At 42.5% G+C, this 27,955-nt stretch overlaps 2 protein-coding genes across 4 annotated transcripts in view; both read left to right on the top strand.

Moving 5' to 3' along the window:
- The first annotated feature begins 1,839 nt into the window (after window positions 1–1,839).
- LOC140540621 (lysozyme g-like) lies at window positions 1,840–6,923 on the top strand. The gene is made up of 5 exons (XM_072662988.1): window positions 1,840–1,919; window positions 3,344–3,427; window positions 4,990–5,186; window positions 6,235–6,373; window positions 6,500–6,923. Exons 1-5 carry the CDS (start codon window positions 1,916–1,918, stop codon window positions 6,631–6,633), a joined length of 558 nt encoding a protein of 185 aa, XP_072519089.1. The 5' UTR covers window positions 1,840–1,915; the 3' UTR covers window positions 6,634–6,923.
- Window positions 6,924–9,517: 2,594 nt separating this feature from the next.
- LOC140541217 (uncharacterized) overlaps window positions 9,518–27,955 on the top strand; it is a 47,344-nt gene continuing 28,906 nt past the window's right edge. The window contains exon 1 of one of the 3 annotated variants that reach the window (XM_072663774.1): window positions 9,518–9,591. Coding sequence is in view for 1 of the 3 variants with exons in the window: in XM_072663773.1 (XP_072519874.1) it covers window positions 15,785–15,819 (35 nt within the window). In the remaining 2 variants the exon portion in view is untranslated. Of the gene's footprint in view, window positions 9,592–15,450; window positions 15,820–27,955 lie in introns of those variants that run through there. The other 2 variants (XM_072663775.1, XM_072663773.1) reach the window with 2 other exon arrangements.

A 27,955-nucleotide genomic window follows, 5' to 3' on the forward strand; every position in this document is an offset into this window, starting at 1 on the left:
CAACTAGATTTTGGAGGAGCATTGCTGTGGGGATTTGATTGCATTCAACGGCAAGAGCTTTAGTGAGATCAGGATGTTGGATGATGATCACCACCTCACCTCATACCGAACTCGCCAAATCATCCCAAAAGTAATGGATGGAGCACCAACCATCTCTCACTCCAGAGAACACTGTACTTCCACTGCTCCACAGCTCAATGCTGGAAAATAATCACATCAGCAGCAGGAGCGTAAAAAATTATTGAAATAAATATTTGTGAATATTTACACGCCTCTAGACCCCCCTGATAAAAGCCTAGCTCCTATCTAGCAGCATTATCTGTACTGATGCTCCTGGACCCCAGTGTTAAAGTTACAAGTTAAATGTTAAAGATTTCCAATATATTACAGATCTCACCACTAGATAGTGCTCTAATGACTATTTAGAGAGCAAAGATTAAAGAATCCATTACATCTGCTTCATGTACAAGCTAGTGCACAAAAACACTGACATATCCCCCAAAACAATTACAATTTTAATCATTTTAAAGAAGACAAATATTGGAGGCCAGGTATAAAACAATATTTCTGTAAAATGATCTTACACCTTCTCATTCAAAATGAGCATTTAAAGAAATGCTTTTTAATAGTGTTGTTTCAAATTATACTTCATTTTCTACCAATTAGGCCAAATACCTAATCCCCGTTCATGTGAACTCCCCCAGCACTAGGAGGATGAAGACTAGCACATGTCTCCTCTTTTTTTAACCGCCGCTGATGCAGCATCGCTAGGTAGTCAGCATGCTCTGAGGAAAGCTTGGCTCCCCAGCTCTGACACAAAAGTTAACAGACGCTGATCTTTTATTATTATTATTATTATTATTATTATTTAAAATATAATATAATTGATGGCACTATATTTTTTCTTATTTTTTCTTATTTTAAGAAATTATGTTATTAAGTGGTTGGTGTGGCGCAACAGATAACACCACTACCTGCCACTGAGTTACAACACCATGTGGGAAGCTGGGGTTCGATTCCCGGTCTGGGTAACTATGCTGTGCTACACCAATAAGAGTCCCTGGGCAAGACTCCTAACACTACATTGTCCCACCTCTGTAATACGAGTAACCTTGTAAGTCGCTCTGGATAAGAGCATCAGCTAAATGCCGTAAATATAAATATAAATATAAATATAAATTAAGTAAAATTACTATTTTAACTATATATTATATATTGCCAGATCAGTTTGCTTGGCCTAATGACCTTTCTAACACTAGGAACACTATTTTTGTTTTTGTTGTTGTAGTTTTTTGCAGTAATCTAGAATGTGTTAGTTTTTCTGTTGACTTGTATAGTAATTAAATATCAAAATATCAATACTTGGGCCTCCGAATATTGAACTCTTTTTAAATATAAACCAAATTTCTGTTCTCCCACCTCGACCTCACTCAATAATTACACCATCAACTTACAATGTATGAACATGTCATTAATGATGTTTTGCTGCCCTCAGTATTGCTCATTGTCCCAATGGTCCCAATAACATAAATGAGCCAGTGTGTTGACTGTTTTCCTTTATTTGTGTTTAATTTACTTATTTGTTTATTCATTCTGAATTACCTAATAACAGGCCTATTCCCACCCAACATACACACACACACACACACACACATACACATATGCTTAAATCCAGAGCCCATCCTCATCATGTCTTTCTGAAGTCTCTGCAGTGTGTCGCTGTTGTCTGCAGTATAGCTGGATATTGCTACATTGCATTACATTCGCTTCAGGTGGAGTCCTCTATAAACCACCGCCTCCTCCCTCATTTAGAGGAAGTGTTTGAGGAATAAAAGAGACAACCCTGTTCTCCTGCGATCACTCCCTACTCTGCACTTCACTGCTCTCTCTGTTCACAAGGATCCAAAGCGCTATCATGGGTGAGTTAGTAATGTAACTAATATCTGATACTGGTAATTAATGACAATAACTAATTCTTCTACCTCCTACACTCTCTGACAAAAGTTTAGAGACGCTTAGAAAATCTGGAAAATGTTAAACTGCCATGCAAAAGTTCTGCATCTATTTTATTTTCCGTTTTTGTGAATTTGGCAGTTGTCCTTGAAATTGTGTCGAAATGTCATGATGAATAAATCGTTTTACATTGATTTCCTTAACCTTGAGACAAAAGGGCCTTGGCCTTGGGGCCGATGCATCAGAGCTGGGTACCCGGCGTGTTCCTCCAAGCATGTTGGTTGCCCGGCAATGTTGCATCTGGGGCAGTTGAGAAAGAGGTGGTGGGGGGTTGCACACATGTCAGTCCTCACCCTTTCCGTGTTGGGAACATTACAGGTGAAATGGGGAGTGTACTAATGAGTGGGTTGGGTAATTGCAGATCTAAAATTAGGCCAAACGGAAAATTGGGTAAAAATAAATGTAAAAATATGTGTGAGCCGCTGAGTTCGGCATTTCGTGTTTTCATATAAAATTTTGATGCAAGCAGGTTTTTTCATGATTTTCAATTTTTTTTTTATGCACTGGTATCGAAATGTTCAACCCAATAAAACAAATCTGAGAACAAAACAATTTGTTTGGTCATCAAACTAAAATTACTTTTTAATATTAAGAATAAAGAAAATAAAAAAGTAAAAGATCTATTATGATTCAGATCCAGATAGTGCCTAGAGGTCTCTGCTGCAAACATCTTGGGGATATCTAGGTGTCTAGAAACAGGGGTGCCGTATGGGGGGTAAAAGTTAGGACATTGTGGGGACCAGTGTAATATCTTTTCATGGGGCCCAAAACCCCTGGCAGCGCCCCTGTATGGAAACAACAGCCATCAGTAACCACTATCTGGCAATTAGTCCATAGTGTGATACACATTTGTCACTAGCCAGTGGCACATATGGACTATAAACAGAGCCGTAGCTACCCCTCATGACCTCCGATGTTAGTGGCATGTGGTCTGCATGTGGAGCCACTCCGGCAGGAAGGCAGGTGTTGATGGGAGTTGTTTATATATACTGACGAGGAATGGACAATTTCTAATTCTTACATTAGCTTCAGCCTTATGTTTTTCCCACGTTCGAACAAATGTTCCTACAACAAAAATAATGAATAAATAAAACATGCACACAAGCCTGCCTCTGACGTGTGTTTAATAAATATGCAGAGTTATGATCTTTACAACATTCACTCTGCTACATTCCACTTTCTTGGCCACTTTCTGCTCTCAGATGCCTTTTCTGGACCTGAATTCTCTACCTTTGCATAAATGCACTGCAATTTCACCTGCTCTGCTTGTTAATCAACTATGCCTTAATTAGTTTGAGCTCAGGTGATATTTTTTTTATGTTGTTTGTAGCTTCTACCTATGGAGACGTCACGAAGATCCAAACGACTGGAGCATCCGAGAGAACGGCCCGCCAGGACAAACTTACCGTAAAGGGTACGCATCATCCTCTTTTTCTGTCCTACACTTGAACAGATAGCCAGTTCACATGAGGGTGATTTTAATTGATCTGGACCAGCGACTGTAGAAAACATGGACAGCACTCTCAAAAGTGAAGCGACCACAGGCCTAGCACCTCTGCTGGCTGGTTGCAGTATGATGTGTAGCTCCATGTATCCTCATATGTTTTAATGACAAAACAGCCCATTTCATTTTCCTAAACTGTCTTTCCATCTCAAGTGTCTCCGAATCCCAGCAGTTCGTTTTCCCTGTGCTAACATGGGCCCATTTCATTTTCCTCAGAGGTTTTTAAACTCTTCCTCTAATATATCGTAAGAAGGTAAAGCTACACTTAGGAATGAAGTGATTGACAGCCTTGGCTGAAGAGATTGGTCATCTGCAGGATGATGCACGGCCCCCTTTCTGTTCATTACATGGAGTAGCTACATGAAGTTGTGGAGTAGCAGAACATCCTTGAACTACACTTTTTAGTGTGAATCCAGAGGGGGGGTCTGCTCTGCTTCATTGCTGTAAGCTTAATGATGGTAGACTTAGACACACTTGGTCTGGGTGAAGGGGGCGGGTCTTCCAAATGAGTAGGCGAATCTGGTTCCGCCTCTGGTTGCAAATTTGACAACATGGCGAACAATTTTGGCTTCATTTCCATAGAATGGAAGGCAATGGAACCACAGTGTCCATGTTTTTCTACAGTCATTGGTCTGGACCAAAGCAGGCATTTATACATTTGGTCTTCACCATGTACCTACCATGTCACCGGTCCATACTGCGTTCATGCTTGATTAGGGGGTCTGATCAGCCTGCTTGTTTGTCCCAAACTGCATCAGAGCTGGGTACCCGGCGTGTTCCTCCAAGCATGTTGGTTGCCCGGCGACTGCATCTGGGGCAGTTGAAAAAGAGGTGGGGAGTGGATGTGCACATGTCAGTCCTCACCCTTTCCGTGTTGGGAACATTACAGGTGAAATGGGGAGTGTACTAGAGTACTGAGAGTACTACTGAGTGGGTTGGGTAATTGACGATCTAAAATTAGGCCAAAAGGAAAATTGCGTAAAAATAAATGTAAAAATGTGTATGTGTGTGTGTGTGTGTGTGTGTGTGTGTGTGTGTGAAATAAAATCAAATGTATATCAGTAGCAGTATTTTTAGCATTACAAGTTTGGGGAGATTCCGCTGGCACTCGTATGTTCTCAAACCTTTCAGGTGCTTAAAGCATTCTTTGGCCAAAAGAGTTTGGGGGTCTGATCAGTCTGCTTGTTTGTCCCAACCAAGGGTTTGATTGTCAGCGGTCTCAAGTGTTGTAGGATGTTCTGTGAACCAAACTTTTGTTGTCTGAACACCTTCTAATCACTTCCCAAAAAGTGTTCTCTAAGGTGATACCACAGAAACTACACCACTTTGAGCCCCTGAAGAACCTTTCAGTGGACACATTCAGAACCATCTAGGAACCTTTATTTTAACAATGTAGATGTACAGTTGTGCATGTGTTACATTTTCCCAGGCAGCCATGTGTACACAGTAACAATGCACACTCCTTGTTAAAGGGGTGGAGGCCTCAAAAAAGCTGGCTGAGCACGACCTGAAGAAAATGGACCAGTACAAGGCCATCATCACCAAAGTCGGTAGAGCGAAGCAGATGGACCCGGCTGTGATCGCTGCCATCATATCCAGAGAGTCGAGGGCTGGAGCTGCTCTCGTGAATGGCCTGGGTGACAACGGCAACGGGTTTGGACTCATGCAGGTAAGTTCTAGTTCTCTGCAGTGGTTCCCAGCATTTTTCCTGGAGTGGTTCACCACACCTGTACAGCTAATTAACAAGCCCTTACTGTGATGATCTGGGTGTGTTAGGGCAGGTGAGGCACCTGGTTGGGAACCAGCAGTGCTTTAGTAATCTATGAGTAGATCTTAAGTGAAAGGCGGGATGGATTACATTGCATTAGCAACACAAGTCAGGGCAACACTAGGGTGTAGAAAGAACCTTCTAGGTGTTTGATTCTTACTTGAGAAAGAGGAAAGACATCTCAACAGATAAAACCTCACCGTTGCAGCTGAAGACACAGCTCAGCTGACGCAAGTTTAGAGGCTTTGGAGAAATCCGTTACTCATTCCGTTGTGTAACGCTGCTGGTTCCAACCGGATTTAGGCTGTTGTACCAAGAGTTTCACCAGATTTACTAAGTAGAAATACACTTTAAGGTCTGTATATTGCCATAGCCTCTACTGTAGCATGTAGTATATAGAAGAACCTCTGGTAAAGAATCATTTAAGCATCCAAATGGTTCCTTAGGTCGTTAGGACAACCATTGCATTGTCTATACTAAAGAACCATTGAAGAACTCCCTCTTTTAAGAGTGTAGACAAAGCTCAAATGGTTCCCTACTCCATACATACTACTACTCCCAGCCAACACACACACATATATATATATATATAGCTCATATAGAGCTCATATGGGTAGAACATGGTATAGGCGGGTTCCAGAAGGACATGGGCTCTGAGTAGTTTGTTAGTGGGAACCAGTTAGGGAACCAGTTACAGCCCACCCCATATGCAGTGAACAACCTAGATGGGGCCCAGGTTAAACCCCTACTGCTGGTCCCATCACTGACCCTGGTGGGACCCTGCTGGGCATCCATTGGGGCCAACATAACAAAAGCAGGAAAATACCCTTGATTTCGGCAGAAACAATAAATATGCAGGTGTCTCAATACTTTTGTCCATATAGTGTACTTTTACTTTTATACTAGGTTTTGTGAATTGTTCAAAATCAAACAATGCTACTTTCTTCAGGTTGACAAGCGCCACCACACTCCGAGAGGTGCCTGGAACAGTGAGGAGCATGTCACCCAGGGCACTGAGATTCTGATTAATTCCATCAAAGAAATTCAGAAAAAGTTTCCCAGCTGGCCCAAAGAACACCAGTTTAAAGGTACCCGGACTTTATAGGTTTTTGTTGGAGCGTGCATTACCATGCATCAGGCACAGTAAACACATATCTGCAGTGTTAAGTAGAGATGCTCAGTAATGATTGAATGGTGTTGTTTTTGTTAATCAGGAGGAATATCTGCCTACAATGCAGGAGTTGGAAATGTTCGCACATACGAGCGGATGGACATCGGCACCACGGGGGATGATTACTCCAATGATGTGGTAGCTAGGGCCCAGTGGTTCAAACACAATGGCTACTGAGAAAATACAGATTCTCTCACTCCTTTTGGTCAGATAAACACCTGCTTTTGCTTAAACATTCAGTAGCAGTAAATATTCTGGGTTATTTGATCGTCAGAAAGCTACTTTCTGCTACTTGCTTGCTAACATTTCACATATAATATTTAATAACCATCAATAATTGAAACAACAGTATATAAGCCTGTCATTTTTGGACAAATCCTGACCAAAAGTAATGTAATCAACAACAACATTAAGTGGTTTTAATGTGGTTTATCAGGTGGTGGAATAAAACTCTGGGTCACATTTCATACATTTTGTCAGATTTAATGATTATTTTTGGAGTATTTGGTGTTTCTGGGAGGTAAAGCTCATTATCAAGCTCATATGCAACACAGCATGGGAAAGTTCCTCAGAGAGGAAGCAAAGAAACCAGTTGTGTCACGATATTCGGTGAGATTGATTTGGTTGTATTTAAATCAAGAACGATCATAACTCAGCTAACGTGCTCAAGTGGGGTCACATGGGTAGGAAAGTGGGCTAGCACTATGAGTGGGTTGGTACATGCGGTTTTACTGGGACTCAAATGGGTCCCATCGTTATAGCCTACCTTATTCTCACATGGGTCCCATCTAGGCCCTCTATACACTGTACAACCTAGATGGGGCCCATATTGCACCCCTCCTGGTCCCATCACTGACCCTGGTGGGCATCCATACGTGGGGTCAATGAAAAAAACTTTACAGTACCTAGTTGGGCTACCCATACAGGCCCCACATGGACATGTCAGCTGGGAGGGGACAACTGTTACAGCAGTCTTCCTGGCACAGGGAGAGACGCTCGCCAACGCGCCAAACGCCAACTGAAGACCCATCTCTTCCAAGAGTACTTGTGTGAAGTGTAGTGCCCAGTATTGTGTCTCCATACTGACTTTAGTATTTAGTAGATTCTAAGCTTAATTCAGTTACTTTGAATTACATTGAATTACATTCAACGTTATTGTCATTACACTAATACAGTACAGTACAACCAAACTCTGTAAGGCTAAGTCTCCGGTGCAGTATGGGGAGGACATGATACAATAGTGCAAGGACAAAAGGACATGAGGACACAAGATTGTTTGATGCAGATGTGAGATGGTTTGGAATGTGGTGTGGACACACAGGACAGTTTCGTGTGAATTTATACTTCTTTGGTCTTTCTTTGAAAACATGACTTTAAAAAGACAAGTAATGGGGGGCCCAGAGTGGGACGGCGCTGTCACTACGATCAGAGGGTCGCTGGTTCGAATCCTGGTCATGCTGCTAGCCATCGGCAGCCGAGGCCCCGACAGAGCACAATTGGCCTTGCTTCCTCCAGGATGGGTAGATGGCGCTGTCTCCCACATCGCTTCGCTGCAGTGCTGGCCGCCACTGCCCGTCGTTCCAGGTGCATTGGTTGCCTGGTGATGTTACATGAGTGGCTTGACTGCTCACGCATCGAGGGGGCGTGTGTTGGCCGGCACTCACGAGTGTCAGGGGCAGGGGGAGTATGTAAGGGTTGGGTAATTGCCAGTCCAAATTGGGGAGAAAATTACAATACAAGTAATCCAGACATAACGTAAAGTAATCAGATTACAATCCTTTGGATTACATACAATTACATTGGGCAATTACAGGTACTCAGTGATCTGTAAGGGAATACATTTTTTTTTGTACAGGGAATACATGCCAAACCTGGTTACAGTAATGGAGTCTGAACAAACGCCACACCTTGTTGGAGTATGTGGTGTTTCTGGGAGGTAAAGCCCTTCATCAAGCTCATTCTAACTCCCTCTGTAGAACAGCATGAGGAACGTCTGCAGGGAAACCTCAAGCAAAGAAACAGGTTAAGTCAAGTCAAGTCTCGATCACTTGCCTTTCAGCCAAAGTACCTTATTTGGTAAGATAGATTTGGTTGTATTTAAATTAGGAACGATCATAAGGGAACACTGTTACAGCAGTCTAATAAAATCAAAGCACTGTAGCTCCCTTTATGTGCTTTAGTGTGTTTAAAAGGTGTTGCGGGAACAGAGATTACAGAAATTCAGGATGATGATGAAACAACCCAGACTCACTGAGACCAGTATGGTCCATTAGCCCTGGCTGGCAGGACTGAGTAGTAAGACATGTAACAGCGTTACAGAATACAGCATAACTGTTTTCTGTTACAGATACAACACAAACTGGCAAACTGGCAGTCAAGCAGAGCGCAGGACAATAGCAGCCAATGAAAAGACAGGCTGTTGACGGACAATCAGAGTGCTACATACTGGCAACTAATTGGAGCACAGGTTGCTGGCAGGCAGTTACAGTACAGAACATGTTAGCCAATCAGACGTCCTGATACTACTAGCTAATTAGAGGTTTAGGAAGCTGGCAAAAATATCATTGAAGGACAAATCTAGCCAATCACAGAGCATGGTTTAGCTAGCCAATCAGAGGGCTGCATTCTGCTCTTTAGTATCTAACTCCACCTTTCTCACTCAGAAGGAGAACTAAATAAAAATTTAATTTTATGAATCTTTACATTTATTATAGAAATGTATATATACACTTATATATGCATTATACAATATATATATATATATATACACTAAAATACAAAAAATTAAATACCATATTATACTATATACTATAAATAAAATTATAATATAAATAATATCATATATACTATAATAATATATCAAATAAATATGTAATATGATATTATTTTGTTGTATTTTAGTAACTAACTACTGAATAAATTATGAATTATGAACCTTCAGACTCAGATATGGGACCATACAGACTATGGGAAATGTGATACAGCACAGTCTCCGGCAGGGGGTGCTGTTCAGTCTCTCCCCTCAGCCTGGACAGCTCAGTGGAAGTGAATGTAGCGCTCGTGTAATTGGAGGAAAATCACTGATGTTTTGCACTTTGATGGATAACCACCCAACTCTGCTGCTTCAGTGATTCTGTGAGTATTTAAGTATTTTCTAGACATTTGAGCTACTTGAGCTTTTCCCGGACTGCTCCGACCCCCTGATAGTGTTGGTAGGAGCAGCAGCAGCAGCGTTTCCAGGACAAAGCAGCAGATGGGAGAGCTCCGAGATGTTGGAGGGGGGAAAGATCTCTATCATTTCCCTTAAGCCTCGTAGTTCCTAGTAACTTTATGTGGTGTTATGAGCAGCCATGGCTTCTTTTCAGTACATGTTCGAGGCTTTCGACTCTCAGCAGAGTCTCAGTAACGTTAGACTAACGTCCAGACTGTCAGATTCAGCTGTGATCAGGCTCTGATCAGGATGAGAGCTCCTGGACGCAGGCAGTGTTCAGGCTTTACGCTTTAACAGGGAATCTGTGAAGTCCTGTAAGGTCAACGACAGCTCTGTCAATAGGTTTATGAAGTTATAAGGCTGGGTTTAGGAGATACTGCTCCCTATCTGAAGTGTGGGCTGGATACAAAGAGGCAGAAAGCCTGGTGACATCTTCAGAAATATGGGCTTTAGCCTTTAATCCAAAGCTGAAGTGTGTAGTTGGGGCAGTTTTTGGGTTCAGACTATCTGTGAAGAGGGTTGATCCTTTACTGAAGCTGTGGTTGGGTGTGAAGTCTGTTGTGAACCTTTACCTTCATGCTTTTCATCATTTTAATAAAATAAATGACTGAATTACTTATGTTTTTTATGTTTTTTAATCTCAGGATGAAGTTATTGAAGCCACTGTGTGCTAAAATAAGGACATACAGACATGGCCTGCTGTGCTTTTGCTGTTTTGGTCTCTTAAAATGACACCAGATGCAGTCGTACAGTATCATAGACATTAAAGGGGAATTCTCCCGAACATCTCCGAAGTTCTCTATAATCGCTGAGATGTAAACAAAGTTATTTCAAGAGGTTTTAATGTGAAATTCTTGACTAAAGAGAAACGTATTAACTTCGCAAGTTCTGTACAGTGGCGGTGATAGGAACCAGGTGTCGAAATGTCTATGCCAACGTTTTATTTACTGTGCAAATCCTCCAGTTAACCCACATTAGTGTCTCCTGGGTATTATTTATTATATAACCATGTCATAATTTAATATGGGCCACTGAGAATGGTGTAATATTGATAAGCTATGTTTTTTGGGGACTATTTTGTTTGCAACACTCTGTATGTATACCTCCGCCATAAATGTTTTTATTTTTTTTAAGGGCCCTTCAACCCAATCCTAAACTCAAAACTGTCCTGAACGATCTCCGAGGTATCAGCCAATGTATTCATGAGCATTGCATGTAATACGTATCCATGAGGGAGCTTTCTGGAGGCGTCAAACTTTCCGGACGTCTGGTTCCATTCACCAACAGTGCGAACTATTCTGACAGGGAGAATTTTCAACCAAGCCACACACATTTTACGTCTTATTCGTTGTATTTATGGGGAAATTGACCCTTAAATGGGCAGAAAGTACGTATCCAGAAAGTAAAAAGGGGTTTTACGTGTTTTTTTTCCTATCAGGGATATAATTTTGATTATGGCCCAGCCCTAGTCGTAGCGCATGTTAACAGAAGTAGTTGTTTTTTAGGTGTTTCTTGAATGTTCTTGTTTGTTTGACTCCCACATGGTATCCATAGCGTGCAGTGCCATCTGTCCTGTAGTTTATTTAAAGCTAATTAAAAACACATAGACTTGTGCTTGGTTCGGAAAGCCCATTGTCCTGTAAACCGACCATTTATTTGGCCATTTGTTTTTAATGGGCCCAGAGGGTCCTGCAAAGAGAGTGAAAACACTGTAAAAGGCAAGGCGCAATTATTTAATTATTGTCGTCCCATTAAAGCCTTGAGAGAGAGAGAGAGAGCTGTAGGGAACGCCCATCCACCCACCACACACGGAGCTTTAAAGGGCCCGGAGAATAGGGGGAGGTAAAGTTAAACGGCCGCAGACAGAGGGAAAGGGGGGTTGGGCTGATCGATCAAGCTGTGCGAAACCAGCAGGGTCCTTTTTTATGCAGAAGAAGGGCTTAGCACAGATACACACGCAGATTTCGGTCTGCTCCAGAGGCCAGCGGTTTAAAAGGGATTGGGTTCATGTCCTGGTGAGAAGATAACCACCACATAAGAGTTCCCGTCACCTCCATATCTTTCTCTGCACGCTGATGAAATGTTATGGCTCGTTTAATCAACTTGCTAGACAGTCCCTCGCAGCTCAGGCCCCTCCGTGCGCTCTGGGGTATCATATTTTTTTCTCTCAGTTATTTACAGTTGGACGTACATGGCCTTAATTAGAATGTGGGCTCGAGGAGCTGCCTCCAAAAGATGTGTTCCAGATGTGGGCTGGAATTCCAAGAGGCTTTGTGAGGAAAAGAAAAACGGCGCTCTGCAGGGGCTGACCGAAGGAACCGGAGTCGGTGGAAACTGTTGAAAAGTTGAGGGATTCAGCCGAGCTGAATGGAGGGGGGCCTCTCGCGTGGTCCTGTGGGAGATGATCACACCCTGTCCTTCAGATAGAAACGTCACTGTATGCTGTTTCCATCTGATTACACACTGCGCAGGATCTGTCACAAAACAAAAAGCTGCACTGAACGCAAACACTCATAGAATATAGTTCTAGACAAGCGTGATGATGTTCTTCTGAAACACCCACAAGCACTGATTACTGTCCACCCTTTAAAATAAAGGCTGCCACAACGGAGTACCTAAAGAACCTTTCAGCGGATAGTGGAACGATTTGTACATGAGAAGTGTGGAGAACCTTCTTTAGTAGAAGTTCCAAAAATCTCCTCATCATTTATGCCCCTTTCAGGCATGCAGGTTAACCCAGAACTTGTCTGGACGTTAGCTCGAGGAGCTGTGTGTGTGAACGCGAATGTCCGAATCAGGTTTACCGGAGTGAGCCCATGTGTGAATAGAGCAGGTCATTTTCCAGAGAATTCGCAGTGGGTGCGTTGATGACGTTTCCCGGGGTCCGTGCCTGGATCTTATTTCTGCAGCACAGTTTTTGCGTCCTGCTGTGCCTCCTGTATGCTCTGCACAGGCGCCACCCCCTCACTTCCTGTAGTGAGAACATGTCAGACACAACAACTCTCAGGCTTTACGTTACATATAATTCCAGATAATGTACAGACCTGATGTCCAGACCTGATTCTCTGGATATTTTCCGAAGTTAATCTGTGAAAACAGCATTAAAGGGCCTTTATTGAGGCCCCCAATTGCTAATTCCTAATTTGTTTAGCCCCGCCCATTCACACTAAAGTTATAAGGAGTGTTTCCATCTGAAATGCTTTCACTCCTTATCATAAATTCAGTCAGTCGTTTTACATTTACATACACGTTTGACATTTAACTTACGCTTCTTTGGTTTAGAATGGGAGATGCTAGGCTAACATTGCTAACAAACACTGGGCTTCGACTGTCACCAATCTCATCTTCGTAAATACATGCCTTAAAATCTTTGAAAATGATGTTGTGACAGTACAAGGGTGACCTACTCAGCATTAGGCAATATTTGGTGCTAATGTTATGGCTGATCGCTGAATAACAGATGAAGATAGGTTGGGAAATGGGCATATAGAGCTGGGTTATGATTTTATGGTATATATACACATACAAAGGCCATAAATGGCGTGCAGTACAGTATGGTACGTTTTTCATTGAGGTCGATGCTGTAGAAGAACCATTTTTGCCTTAAATGTAAATGTAAACCTCTAAAAGGTTCTTCACACATATAGCTCTTACAGAAATGGAACCTAAAATGGTTCTTAAATGGCGTTTCTCAAAGAGCCCTTCATTGCACCTTTATTTTTTTAAGAGTGCAGAAGGTTTTTTTGCAGGAATGTACATGAACCTTGTGACTGGGTCTTAAAGACTGAGTCTGCTTTGCTTTTATTCGTTTACATTTCTTGGTTCCACTTCCCAAGAACTGTATATCTGAATGAGAACATATGGGCTGTCGGGGGGCTGTCAGGGGGGGTTGCTGGGGGGCTGCTGGGGAAGAAATGTTTCAGGAAATACCAACTTTTTTTTCTCAAATGGAGAAGCTGACTGACATTCCACATGAGAGTGTCCTGAAAAAAAGTGGTCGTAGCGTAAATGCTTAGCGTGCATTGAAATTCAGGTACTCCATCCACGCCCGAGACTCTGCTGGCCAGATGTGTGAGGGAGGAAAGTAAAGTAGGAGAAGGGGAAGTGTCGGCCATCTCCGATTGCTTGCCTGTTGTGTGTTCTCTGTGTGTAGGGAATGATGAGGGGGGGAGCTGAAAATGAGAGTGTATTTAGATGGGAAGGAATTGGAATCCCAGTTCTTTGGCCTGTCGCTGGACTACTTAGCCCGTCTGTAAGGCAGCACTGCTTAAAAAATGACTCCGTTTGGCCACGAGGTAAGCAGGAGAGACGTTTACTCTGCGGTTGTGTGCACTCCCCATTATATTATTTTCCGAGAAAATAGGGCACTTGGACATCTGCCTAGAAGTTGGGTCCAGATTTGCCAAATCTCGCTCTGTCTGGGAAATGGAACGGGCTCCTTGCTCGCAGCAGAAACAACCATGTGTGTTTTTTGTATATATAAGGGGTTCCTCAACAGTTCTTCACTAAAGGCAGTGGTGCTACATAAAACCAGGACACCTTGGAGAACCATACGGATGCCAAAATATTCATTTAATGTTCTTACCTACTATAAGCATCTCATGATGTTGGCCATGTTAACTAGATTTAAGGCATTCCCTGTTGGCCCACACATCATGAGTTTTGTAAAGAAAAAATGTCAGATTGAAATTGTGTCAAAACACCATCAGATGACCTCATGAATCCATTTAGGAGTTTTGTGACTCATTGTCTGTCTGTCTCGCTGTCTACACTTTGTGAGCACTACTTCTAATGAATGCATTCAGCTACTTTACGTTGTACCCATTGCTGACACAGATGTGCAAACAGCTTGTCTAGGCCCTGTAGAGAAGTACTGCCAGCAGAATAGGACTCTCTAGAGCAGATAAGCATGAACCTATTGGCACCATGCTGCCTAATGCCGGGTGTGGGCTAGAGGGGTATAAAGCCCCCCAGCATTGAGCTGTGGAGCAGTTGAAGAACTGTGTTCTCTGGAATGATGGACGGTGCTCCATCCAGTACGCTTGGGATGAAGTTCGGGATGATCCTGACCTCACTAATGCTCTTGTCGTTGAATGCAATTGTGCAATCAGACCCTCACAGCAATGCTTCAGAATCAAAAAGAAAGTTACTCCAACAAAAGCAGGATAAACTTCTTTAACACCCTCAATTTCAGAAGGAACAAGAAATGAGCCGGCGTCCCAATACTTTTGTCCATGTAGTGCATCTGTCTGTTCGTCTAGCTACCTAGGTAGGCTCTGCCTGTCTTTCAAGTGGTCTAGCTTGCTAGGTAGCTAGACAGATGGAGGGATAGAGACAGGCTGCTTCATAAGCAGATAGCTAGCTCCCTAGTCTATCTGTCTGTCTGTCTGTTTATCGAGCTAGCTGTCTGTCTGTCTGTCTGTTTATGTTCATTAGATAGTCTGATTGCATGTGAAGTAACATTTTGGAAGCCTTGTTTTGATTAGTGAGGACTGAATGGCTGATGATTGATACAGGCCATGATGGGCTGATGATCTCCCTGCACCCCCCCCCCCCCCCTTCTCATTTGGCAGGACAGAATGTGTCTTCAGCCAGAACGCTGGTGTCTCCTCAGGCTCTCCCCCACCTAATTATCACACAGCCGCCTTCCCGAATAGGCCGTAAGCTGCTGGGTTAAAACAATAGCAGCGGGCTGGAGGGATTAGGTGACGGAGAGGGGGGAGGAAGGGGGGTGGAGTGAGTGTGTATGTGTGAGTGAGAGAGAGAAAGAGTGAGGGAGAGCGAGAGAGCGAGAGAGTGAGAGAGAGAGAGCATACTCACTGTCTGGGAGGCAGCCTACTGGAGCACACTTCTCACTTCTTCTACCTTTCCCTACAAGGATATTGCATTCTTTGCGACGGAAGGCTTCTCTCAAAGTGGACCCTCATCCCTTTTTGCTGACATCTGTCCTAGATTATGCACGTATCTGTGTATGTAAGCGGGATTATTAATCCAGCTTGAGGATTTAGCTGTTGCTTTTTTTTTTTTGCTGGGACTTTTTTTTTTTTTGCAAAGGATGCAATAAGGATAAAGAACATAGGGTTTCTTCTTCTCTGTGTGTCAGCAAAGTTCAACACCATGGCTGCATTTTACAGCTGCTTGCGAGGAAAGAAGTAAGTCTTCTGCCTGTTGCTCAAAGCCACTTAGAAGGCTCCTCCATTGTTTTCCTTAGCTGATAGTGTGATCTTGAGGTCATCCGAGAATGGATTCTAACACTCTGGTGAAAGAATTGACTTGAGTCAGGCAGGTTTCTTCAGTTCAACTCTCAACGTAACTGTTGATGAACGGTCTAGTCTAACTGTTGTTGAATGTTCCTGTGAAGATCAGGGAGACGGGACGCTGAAGTAGCCTTTCTTTCGGCTTGAATAAAGAACCCTATTAGATGATGTGCCACCAAGCAAGTCTTTGTTTATGAAAGAAGCACCGCTGTGGGCTATAACAGTGCCTTGGTTTAATTAGCTCAGTGAGGGACCCTTTCAGGAGACAAGCCTCTGCCTCATGGTGTCATGGCACGGCAAACAAAAACCTTCTTGAGTCTTGTTAAGAAGGCAGACAGCTCAGAGAGAAAGTCTTGTTTATCAAGTTGAAAGCATGTCATGCTTATCTGTTCTTTCTGCAGGACTGGTCATTTAACCACTTGTTAGTCCTTGCCCAGAACCCGTGGAGAAGCAGTAGTGGGTTTCGGTGCCAAACTGGGTCGTTTCTTGTGTTCTCCGTAGTTGTGAACTGCTGCTGGTGCTTCAGTAGTTTGTAGTGGGTCGTTTAGGGAAGTTTAGGCCATATCACAACCTTTTATGGTTCTTGTGATAAATTATATCACCATGCCTTTCTGAGCATATCATGGCCAATATCCCTGCTTAAGGAACACTTAACGGGATGTTTCACTAAATGAGTGCATAATTAGCCGTGTTTAAGTGGATTTATTGCGATACTTAAAATAAAGAGTCCTAACTTTTGATGCCAGTCGTTTTTGTCAGTTAAACCGTTCGGACATAAATGATTTTTCTTGAAAATGGATGCACCCAAATTAATTTTCGACCAAAACTGAACAAAATCAAACAATTTGTAAAATACCAATCATGGTATTCAGCCAAATGTATTTGGCCTTGTTTTTTGCAGGTTTTCATGAATTTTGCCACTTTTTTCACCATTGCATAAATGAAATGTCTAGAAACAGGCATTCTTGGGTCGTTCCCTGAAACTTTAAAATGTTTCTGCATTTACAAAAAAATCACACCGCTGGTTGTGTATTTGATCACATCATCAATCATTATTTTTAAAGTCTTTTTTACTGAAAATGCAAATAATTTCAGTTGCTAAATGTTCAGTGCACCCCTAGTCTTGAATACCACTTTTAAATATGGTCATATTTTCTATTAAAACCATTTTAGTTCATTGTTTTAATGGTGATTGTCATGTGTGCATTTTCTTAGTACTGGTATTTGGGGGGGAAATCCAATAGAATAGAGGATCCCACCACGTTCTTACTATTTTCAGAGTTTTAAAACCAAACAATCAGTCAATTAATGGAGAAAACAATCAGCAGAATATATAATAATATATAATATAATATATATAAATAATATTATATTATATATAATAGAATACTTAAATATAGTTTTGGTATTTCTTATTTGTTTATTTTCAATTATATGTGTACTTCCATTAATACATTGCACTACAGTAAATCTTTTGCCCACCAAAAAATAGTCTGTTCATTTCTTTCAGGGTCAGGTGATAATAATAATAATAATAATAAAAGGACAACAATAAAAACAACAGGATCAAGAATTGTGAAATACCGTACACTGTGATAATGTAAAATGGTAAAATTTTAGGGATGGTTATCATATCATGAAAATCTCATACCATTGCAACCCTGTGGCCACATTTGCTTGTTTAACACTATGGAGATAGTTTAGACTCCATTAGGACCATTGGCCAGCTAGCTAAGCACTGTAAGCTATCTTAAACCATTGTACCATTGTATCACATGGTTACAATGGTAATCACCACACCACCCACTCAGCTTTTACTCAATAGAAATATGAGCATTTGTTACTTTACTTGTGAGATTACTTTACTTTACTTCCTCCACCCTCTCAGAAACCCTTTCTGCAACGCCACCACGAACCCCCTGGTTGGGAAGACCCTGAATTTGTTCAATAAGGGGTTCAATCAAGTTGGCTTATCAGGTTGACTCACTTCTTTCTACAGCAGTTACCAATTAACCTCTTGTTGGCATCTGCTTGAAACCCCCGGAGAAGAACAATGGCCTCCACTGCAGTGAAATTCCTCCAGTGTTCCTTAGGTGTGAACTAACGGCCTCTCCTTCTCACCAGCTTCTGTGCTCCAGCCTTTTATGGTCCTGTTTGCTCCCTTGAATCTTCAACTTTGACTGTCCCACACCATGCCCAGTTTGGCAGTAGGTCTTAACAGAACATCTCCCAGAATAAAACCCATTCCGGACCCTGAATGTGTCCTGACCCCTCTCAGCTTTGACATCTGCGCTGTCTCACAGCTGGCTTTGTTGATGTTGGTGTGTGGCGTGGACTTGGCAGCGAGAGTTGCTCTCGCTCCTCGCCTCATCCAGATGGAACTGTTGTCTTTGCGCAGACTAATGCGCTCTGTTAAGGGGACAGCAACTTCCAGACAGGCAGAATCTGGTGGACTGAGAGCGCACCTTTATGTAGGGTCCTGCTGTACCCACAGTTTCTACATGGTGTCCTGCTGTGGGATCAAATAGCTGGGCTGTAGTGTCCGATCCGTTTGGCCCAGCGTAGTAACTTGCAGCGTAAAAGAACGGGAGGCTCCCTGAATCTGGAGACCGGATCTGTGGACCTTCATTTTTAAAACCCAGTAGCGCCCCCAACTGAGCTTTTTTTCTGCCAGTGCTTTTGGTCTCGACTCCTTAAGAAAAGAAAACCCTCAGCAGGGTTTGGAGGGTAGTCCAGTTAGATCTGTGGGGGTTTTCTTCATGGCAGTAGTTGAGGTCTCCTTTTGTAAGAATTCAGCATCCATGGCCCACATTTCACTGGCAGCCGCACACACCGCAACTCGTGTAGCCTTGCAGTTCTGTACCCTGACACGTAAACACTACTGCTCAACAACCCAGTCTAATTTTGTTGCGAGTGATTCACCCCTGCACGTGATGTGGGATATGCAATTTGGAATGCCAGAACCTTGTGTAAAGCCACCTAAATTATAGACTCCCAGTAACTACAATAAGGGCCTAGAGGTGGCTCGAATACAAAAATAACATGGCTGGATTCATTTGGGATATAGGAACTGTCACAAGGACCATGGCTGATATTACAAAAGGGCAGTTTGACCCATGTAAGGGTCGAAAGTCTTGGGTCCCCCGCTCATTCATTGGTTGTTCTGAAGTTAATGGTATTAAATAGAGTTGATCCTGCTTTTGTATGAATACTTTTGTCTCCACTGTCCAAGGAAAAGGCTTTCTACTAGATTTTGGAGGAGCATTGCCATGAGGGTTTGATTGCATTCAGCGACAAGAGCGTTAGTGAAGTCAGGAAGGTGGATGATCCCAAAAGTATCAGATGGAGCACCATCCATCATACGGAGACCACAGTTCTTCCACTGCTCCACAGCTCAAAGCTAGGGGCGTAATACCCCTCTAGCCCATGCCTGGCATTAGGCATGTTTATCCATGTGTGCATTGGCACATGTGCCAGCAATGGGTGCATCTTAAATATCCGAATGCATTCTTTAGACTGGGTGTCCACAAACATTTGGACATATAGTATATTTGGTGCCTATATTTGGAGGGTAAGAGGCTAATTTTGGTAACTGGAAGTACTGGAAGTGTATTTCCACCAATTAGCATTGCCTAAACTGCATGCCTGTATAGTTAACAGGAAGGCTATTGTAGTGTACACTCTGTCCCTCAGCAGACTCAAAGTAGCAGTTGTCACATGACGGATATTTCGCATTGTGCAGGTAATTGAATTTGATTGCACATGGCCTTTATTATTCACTGTGTGGGCATGCTGTCCCTGCAAAAAGGTTTCAGAGCATACTCGTCCATGGAGTACAGGCCTAGCTGTTGTTGTTGAGAGAACCTGATTGGCATGACCACCACTTTAGATAATGTTGTTAACTAAGTGACTTGACGTTTCTGCCGGTACTTCTTTTCTTTCTTGAATGTATTTAATGTTAGATTTATCTGCAAACCAGAGATAAAACATGGCTGAGTTGAACTGGCCATATAAAGAGATCTGGTTAAAAAAAGATAAAGGAAGGATCTTAAGAAAATTCTCAGATACTTTCTCATGAAAGTCTGTAATCTTAAGATATTTTAAAGAAAATTGTTGTGATTGTAGCCGGTTAGCTTTTAGTCTTGCCCCTGCTCACTTCCCTGGGTTTGGCTTTCTCGAGTCTTACTGGTACCTTACCCTAGCGCAGATCCCTGTTTATTCCCCCTGGTTTTCGCTTCATCACATGCCTAGTTTAAGATCAGCACTGGAAAAGTTGCGGTCATGAGGCCGTCCCATAACTAGCAGAGTCTGGAGGCGATGAGCTGCTCTCAGTATTCCCCTGAAGTCGCTGTCAGCTTTAACTAGGGCTTCACCTTGCTTTAGTGGGTTGGGTGTAGGGCTGGGCGGAAAATTAATACTATATAAGACATTTTAACGATAAACGACTGATCAGTAAACTGAATACAGTGATTTTATTTTTATTTTCTGCATTTCGACTAATTAAAGAAGTCTAATTACACTGTTGGTAATGCAACTTGCAGATGACCAGTGTTTACTAAGCACTAAGAATATCCTCTATATATGTGTCACAATAACAACATTTATCACCATACGATAAAAATTCAATATCGTCATATTGAATTTGGCCCGTTTTCCAGCTCTGTTTTGGATTTGCTGGATTTAATGTTGAAGAAGGATTTGAGGTTCATGGTGTGTCAGTTCCATGTCCTGAACCCTCATCGTTCAACTATGCCAAGATAAATGTAGTCTGACATCCGAGGGCCCCTTTTAGAAGATTGTCTTTCCTAAAACACTCCCATCCCATAGCCTCTCCATATGTTATTCTGCAGGACGGTTCTATTAGCCTGTGTGTTGGGAACTGATTTGTTCAGTTATGCTGTGTGCTGTGGTGTAGCAGCATGGTGTGCGTCACTGCTTAATCAAGTTATCAATGTGTGGACTCCCACTGTGAGGGGGAAAGCTGCCGTCTAATCTCGTGTTGTGTAACGAAGGTGACTCTGCACAGCTGGGTACAGTCTTTAATAAAGAGACTGCCAATACATATCTGTGTCTTCATGTTCTGGGACAGAACTAGGCATGGCGAGAACATAAAAGAGATGCAAAGGTGTGGAAAAGGAGCGATGGGAATGATGACACTTACTTGTGTGTGTATATAATGTATATACAGTATTGTTGACCATGATAGTTGCCTTTAAAGCAACATCCTGTAACATTATTTCCTTATAAAAACAGCTTTAAGATCATGGTGATGGTCCATTGACTTCTAATAGGGAGAACAGAGCCTCTATCGTTGCTACTCTGGGCTTGGCACGCTGCTAGCAGGATAATCTTTAAGCTTGTCCAGAAATGCGTGTAAGCATGTCCTCCTTTAGCAGCGCAAATTCCACTTCCCAACTGTAAGCAAGAACTGCCCATTTTCACATAATGCTGCTTTAAAGATGGCTTCTATATTCCTTATTATTGTGAAAGTGCACTAGAACATCTAACTAACTGAGTGACTGACTTTCTATCTGTTTAGGCACTAACACAATTAACAAATGTGTGGTTCTCTTCTTTTTCCCTTCAACCCCCATTACACCATGTTCCCTCTCACTCTGTCTGCCTTCCTGTCTTTCTCTCTTCCTTTCTCTCCCATCATTCCACACGCTTCAAAAGATAAGGCATGAAACGGCGGACGTCATCGAACCAGCTCTAGTGTTGGAGGTGCTGCAAGGTCAGTGCATTAGCCGCTGCAAAGCAGCAAGCCGTGCTGTCCGCCCGTGTGGTGGGATGCTCTGTGGGAGGCCTCATCTCTCTTCCTGTCACAGGCACACAAACTGTGAGGCTCGGGGGATGTTTTAAGGTCAAAAGAAGTGACCGATAGACTGTCTTAACAGTTTGGATCTTCTTGAAGTTCTGAAGTTACTGCATGAGTTTGAGTCTGTTTGAGTTTCAGGTCACAGAGGCAGTGATACTGATGAGGTTCCTGTAGTCTTTAAGGACATCGATGGTTAAAAAGGTTCACACTGTACAATGGAGTCACGTTGCACCGGGCATTCACCTTCTCGTTAATGTTTAGAAGAAGGGTCTGTTTTGGTCGTGGCCCCAAACTGTCGCTGAAGGAGATGTGAGGAAGCAAGGCCAGCTGTGTGAACAGTCCCAGATGGTCCACCCTGTGGCCACCCAGGGCCACTTCTCTGGTGTACTTCAGGCTTCTCCACAAGGGAGAGGTGTTTGTTTTACCAGCCTCTCAGTATCCTAACTGAAGGCTGAATTTAGTTATTGTGTAATGGGTAAAATTGAGTCCTGCTATCCTGGATTTGGGCAGTCTTCTGTTGTCAGATCCTCAAATTATTAACAGACATTCTGGTAAAAAAAAAAAAAAACAGAGCATTCCTAACCCCTAAACCTTTTACACTATAGATCATTCACTGTTTTGGGGGCCTGTTGGCATTCTTAGAGCCCATTCTAATTGAGGACAAGGCCGGATGCTGTGTTAACCTTTCTAGGTAAACTTGATAATGCATAATGCTCCTCATAAAGAGATGCAGCAAAATATGGATCATATGACCTGACCAGCTCTCAGGATCAGCCTAAGTATCAGCCAGTCGAATATTTGGGTTTAAAATGGGCCGATACGTCTACATAGCTGATACATTGATCCATCCATCTCGACTTTATATCCGGTCTGCAGGCCCACACTTCATTACTACCATGATTTATATAGTTTCATAGGCCCTAAAATAGAACCCTGAGGCACTCCACAAAATATGTTAACTAAATAGTTCCAAAATAAGATAGATTCCAGTGTATTTCCAGTGTATTTGGGTCTTGGGTTGAGGTTAATATTAGGGTTAGAATGACCATTCCCTCTAAGGTTGGGAGAAAAGCTATGATGACGTTAATAGATACTCAGGGAAATGTGTGTAAAAGGAAAAGCTAAAAAGGAAAATTAGGAATATGTTTTGCATGTTTGCATGGATACCTTGAAAACAGTAAACTCGCATTGTGTAGCTAGCGAGATATAAATGATCCAGTCACGTGAAAAACATGTTATTGTTGACCATAAATAAATAACACTGAAGACATTTGTCATTCTACACAAAGCGATGAGAATTCATTTTGTACTTTTTCTTTTTTTGGCTTTGTTGATATTATTCATGTAAATTAATTTGCATACCTCAGAGATGCTCACTGCCTGCCACAACTTTGCTGAGGCGCCCTGTGTTTTGGTAATAATGGCAAGATGTTAGTAATTTGGGAAACTGACTAGGTTATCATACTGTGAAAAATTCATACAACAACACCCCTAGTGTCATAAAAGATATCAAATGAACTGTATTGAATTTTTGAATGTGGCAAGGCTCTTTAGCCACACAGCCACACAATGGCAGTATATTTGTGTGCTGCTTACTCACATATTGTTGCTGTTGGACAAAAACCTTGCATCTCCATTTTTGCCGTTAGTGTTTCTTTCATTGTGAGTCTAGGAAGTTATCCATCACTTTGTACCCAAATTTTATGATGAATGGATAAAAATGCTCTGAAATGACTTGGAATATTATCTTTTTACATTGACTTCCATTGACAGAGAAGAAGGTTATTTGTCATTGTGGATTTTTTTTTTTGTCAGACAGCGATGCTATTTACTTGCTGTCATGCAAATGCTTTATATCTCCATTTTTGCCAGGTTTCACTTTTAAAATGTCTTGATGAATGGACCAATATAAATTCTCTGAAAAAGGACAGAAAAATCTTTTTACATTGACTTCCATTGAAAATCGTTTCAGTGCCATTTTGGAGATACATGGTTTTTGCATGACAACGGAAATATGTTCTTGGGTTTGATGCATGATCCACAAAATGATGAAATCCTTGTTGTCATTCATTGCCTGTATGAGTGTATATGACAAAACGGGACACTGTAACTGTGTGTTTTCTTTGTCTTCCTTTTACAGTGTTGAAAAAGCCCCTCATCAGCGGTATGTGTGTGTATCGTGTCGTGCTGTAGACGTGTGTCGTGCTGTAGACGTGTGTCGTGCTGTAGACGTGTGTCGTGCTGTAGACGTGTGTTGTGCTGATAGGATAGTTCGTTGCCATTTTGTCTTTCCATGTGACAACATTGGCCATCTGTGAGTCACCCCTCTGTGAATCCGTGAAGCAGACTTTGTGGACGTTTCCTTTGAGACGGACACAGGAAATGAACGGCCCCTATCTGATGGTTGGGGTTAAAAGCGTCTTTTTTGTTCCGGTCCTGGCCCGCTTTCCACCGTCCTAGACCCTCACCATAAAATGCAAAGCTGCAGAAGTGCCTCTGATCAGTGGGAAAGGGTGATTTCTGTCCACCTTATCTGACTGGAGAGTCTATAGTGAAGGCAGCAGTAGTCTAGAGAAGCGGCTTGCTGGTCCCATGTGGTGAGTCAGTGTGCAGTTGTGTTCTGACAAACAGTGTGGAATGTTCCCACTCACTCAGAAGGCCTCCTTATATAAACTGCATCGACTCGCTTGAGGAAAGTGGAGCGTCCTGGGAAAAAGGGGCTGATGAAGAACTCCTGTTCGGATTTGCTGTTGAAAGATTTTATGAAGTGGCGTGGGCTCGGCTTGTTTCTTTGCAGGCTTGTTGGAGTTGGTTGGAGATGCTAGCTAGATGGGGTTTGCCTGATACTCATAGAGAGCCTTGGAGATGTCTTCAGCTTATTTGGCTTTTTAGTTTTTTAGCAAACTTCAATCAAGCTGGATTTCAGTTGCTGATTGCATTGCTGTAAAACATGTGATTGCATTCATGGACAAGAGTGTTAGTGAGGTCAGGATGTTGGATGATCATCACCCCACCTCATCCCCAACTTCCCAACTCATCCCAAAAGTGTTGGATGGAAGAGAGGACGGACGGCCACTGCAGCTCTGCAGCTCCACTGCTCCACAGCTTAATGCTGCTGGGGGGCTTTATACCCCTCTAGCCCATGTCTGGCATCTGCTCCAGAGAGCCTGGTTGCATTCTCTACAGGGACTAGACTAGACAGGCTGTGTGTGTTTGCACATCTGTGTCAGCAATGGGTGCAACTAAAAGTAGCTGAAAGCATTCCTTAGAAGAGGTGTCCACAAACATTTGTCTCATAGACAAGTAGATGTGGTACCTTGTATTCCTTAGATATCTCATCTCCATTGCGAATGTTCTCAGCAGGCTTCTTGGCCTTCTCAATTTTCTGGCGAAGTTTGGAGATGTTCTCTTAATGAGAGAAATGAAAAGGCATGATGGGATTGGTTATCCAGCTCCACAAGCCACATGCCGTGACCTTAATATGCCCTTATGAGAAGATCTAAAAGATCTATAGTAATACTATAGTAATATAGTAATACAGGATTTTACTGAGAGTAAAACCAGGATACTACATAAATAAACTTGCACATGCAAGAAAACACTGTGGATGATAAATTGTTTTTCTTGAAATTTGCATCTCTACACGTCTAGCAGATGTTTTATTTCAGGCATTTCAGCAAACAAAGCTGAGTTACCTGAATTTGCAGACTATGAAAGGCATAAAGTCACCCAACAGCAATGTGAAAGACTAGTGGAGAGCCTGCTGAGACATGACAACTGTGATTGAAAGTCAAGATTATTTCACCATAGTGATTTTTGAATGCTCTCAAAGTTCAAATATTAATACTGTATTGTTTAAATTTTAATAATAACTTCTCTGCATTATAATTATTATAATCATTTCTTTGCATTATTTGAGCAGCTGTTTTTGAGCAGTTGTCATTTTTGCATATAAATGCTCTAAATATCAAATATTTTTATTTAGAATTTGGGGGAAATGTTGTCCATGGTTTATGAAATACAACGCACATGTTAATTTCCCTTAAACACACTGCCTATACATGGTAAAACCAGAGAAACTGATCATGTAAGGTGGTCTCTTAATTCTTTCCAAAGCTGTAGAAGCAGTATGGAAGTTCACTGTATATCCTATAGTTTTACTACTGTATTATTACTACTCCCCCGAAACCGGGATTGGTCAGGATGCTCACTGCAGACAGCAAAAACACATTTACAAGTTAGTTGCACAAGCTGTGTACTATATCCATCTGTAGGGTCAGTGTTGTAAGTTTCAGTATTGCTGCTTTAATAAAAAAGCAAATGATAGGATCTGTTGTGCTGCCCTCTTTAACACATGTTAACCCCTTTAAAGGGTTGGGGATGAGTTGAATCAGGTGTGTTACAGCAGGAAAATGACTAAAATGTGCAGATCACGCGGACTCCAGGACCAGCCTTGAGAAACACTGCACTATAATGAATGGCTCTATTATCTTCATAGATTCCAAGTGAATCTTCTGGTTTAATGCTTGACAGTTTCTAACAGGACTTATCTGATAGCTCTGTTTGTTTAAGGGGAGTGTAACAGAGTGAAACCTGCGGCTCTTGCTGGCTCAGACTTGCACTGGCCGGCATACATTTTGGCAGATAAACACATGGCGGGAACTTGAGGCGTGCCAGTGTGATAGCAGATGTATCGTAACCCAGCAGGCTAACAGGGGATCCGTTTGTTGGTTTACAGCCATGCCTGTTTAGTTTAATAATGCTATTTTCTATAAGCTTTGAGAGCTTGTTTCTTTGACACTGGCCTGCCGCTCAGGTCGGTTGTATTTAGGACTTTTTTGGATCATTGAAATACTAAGTAGTTTACAGTATGATACTTTAAGGCGTAACAATACATCTGTTCTGTGATACGATACTACAAATGTAGTTTTTCGATCATGGTATGATACAGGTTTCCTACCGAAGCTAGAAAGTTGAGATACAAGATCAGGAGATGATTGTTCATAGAAAATTGACCCACATTGGACTACAGTGGCCCTTTTACAGGGATGGCTTTCTGCCATCATAGCCAAAATGCAGTGTTTCTTTAGAGCATTTCTTTAAAAGTGAACAGAGCTAGCAGTGATAGTAACTAAAACAATAGGGCCTCTTCAGTTTCAGTGTTAAGTTACAGTGGTGATGATCCTGCCAGAAGGCATGGGGTGGGTTTCCTGTTAGGAGGTCGGCTATGAGTGTGAAAGAGCCTTGGTGAGGGAAATGACAGACGATGAAGACGATTGATGGATGGGTGGTTGTGTCATTGGTCGTGAGAGCTGTTGAAGTGGTAGCTTGTGTGTTTTGTAAAGCAATAGTTTTTGACACTAAAACTAAATTTTTCAGAGAATTAATGGTGTTACACATGCACATGTGACATTTGGCCAGAATGGCCGTCAAACTCCTGTGTCTGAGGGGCGTGATGGTGCTAGCATTTCACCCTGATATGTGGTGCGTCTCACCACAACAGCTAGCTTTTAGAAAGTGAAATTGTAAACCCATAAATCTTCATCACTTAGAGAATTGAGTAAAGCTTTGGGCGAACCTTCTTCCGAGGGTGTGATTGAGGTGGGGAAAGGGGCGTTGAGGAGATTGGGCTGGAGGAATGAGGCATTAAGGAGATGGGGATGAAGTAATGGGGTGTTGTGGAGATGGGGTGAAGTAATAGGGCATTGAGGAGGCGGGGTGGAGTAATGGGCCATTGAGGAGTTAGGGGTGGAGTAATGGGGTGTTGTGGAGATGGGGTGGAGTGATGGGGCGTTGAGGAGGTGGGGTGGAGTGATGGGGCATTGAGGAAATGGGGTAGAGTAATGGGCCGTTGAAGAGATTGAGGTGGAGTTATGAGCGTTGAGGAGATGGGGGTAGATTAATGGGACGTTGAGGAGATTGAGGTGGAGTTATGGGCGTTGCGGAGATGAGCTAGAGTAATGGAGCGTTGAGGAGATTGAAGTGGAGTTATGGGCGTTGAGGAAATGGGGGTAGATTAATGGGATGTTGAGGAGATTGAGGTGGAGTTATGAGCATTGCGGAGATGAGCTAGAATAATGGAGCGTTGAGGAGATTGAAGTGGAGTTATGGGCGTTGAGGAAATGGGGGTAGAGTAATGGGGCATTGAGGAGATTGAGGTGGAGTTATTGGCGCTGAGGAGATGGGGGTGGATTTTGCTACAGAGACAATACA

The sequence above is a fragment of the Salminus brasiliensis genome, chromosome 19 (genome assembly GCF_030463535.1).
Source record: "Salminus brasiliensis chromosome 19, fSalBra1.hap2, whole genome shotgun sequence".
Classification (NCBI taxonomy): domain Eukaryota; kingdom Metazoa; phylum Chordata; class Actinopteri; order Characiformes; family Bryconidae; genus Salminus; species Salminus brasiliensis.

Coding starts and splice junctions, on each gene's coding strand:
- LOC140540621 (XM_072662988.1), top strand. Junction 3,428..4,989: donor GGACAAACTTACCGTAAAGG/GTACGCATCATC, acceptor TCCTTGTTAAAG/GGGTGGAGGCCTCAAAAAAG. Junction 5,187..6,234: donor ACGGGTTTGGACTCATGCAG/GTAAGTTCTAGT, acceptor TACTTTCTTCAG/GTTGACAAGCGCCACCACAC.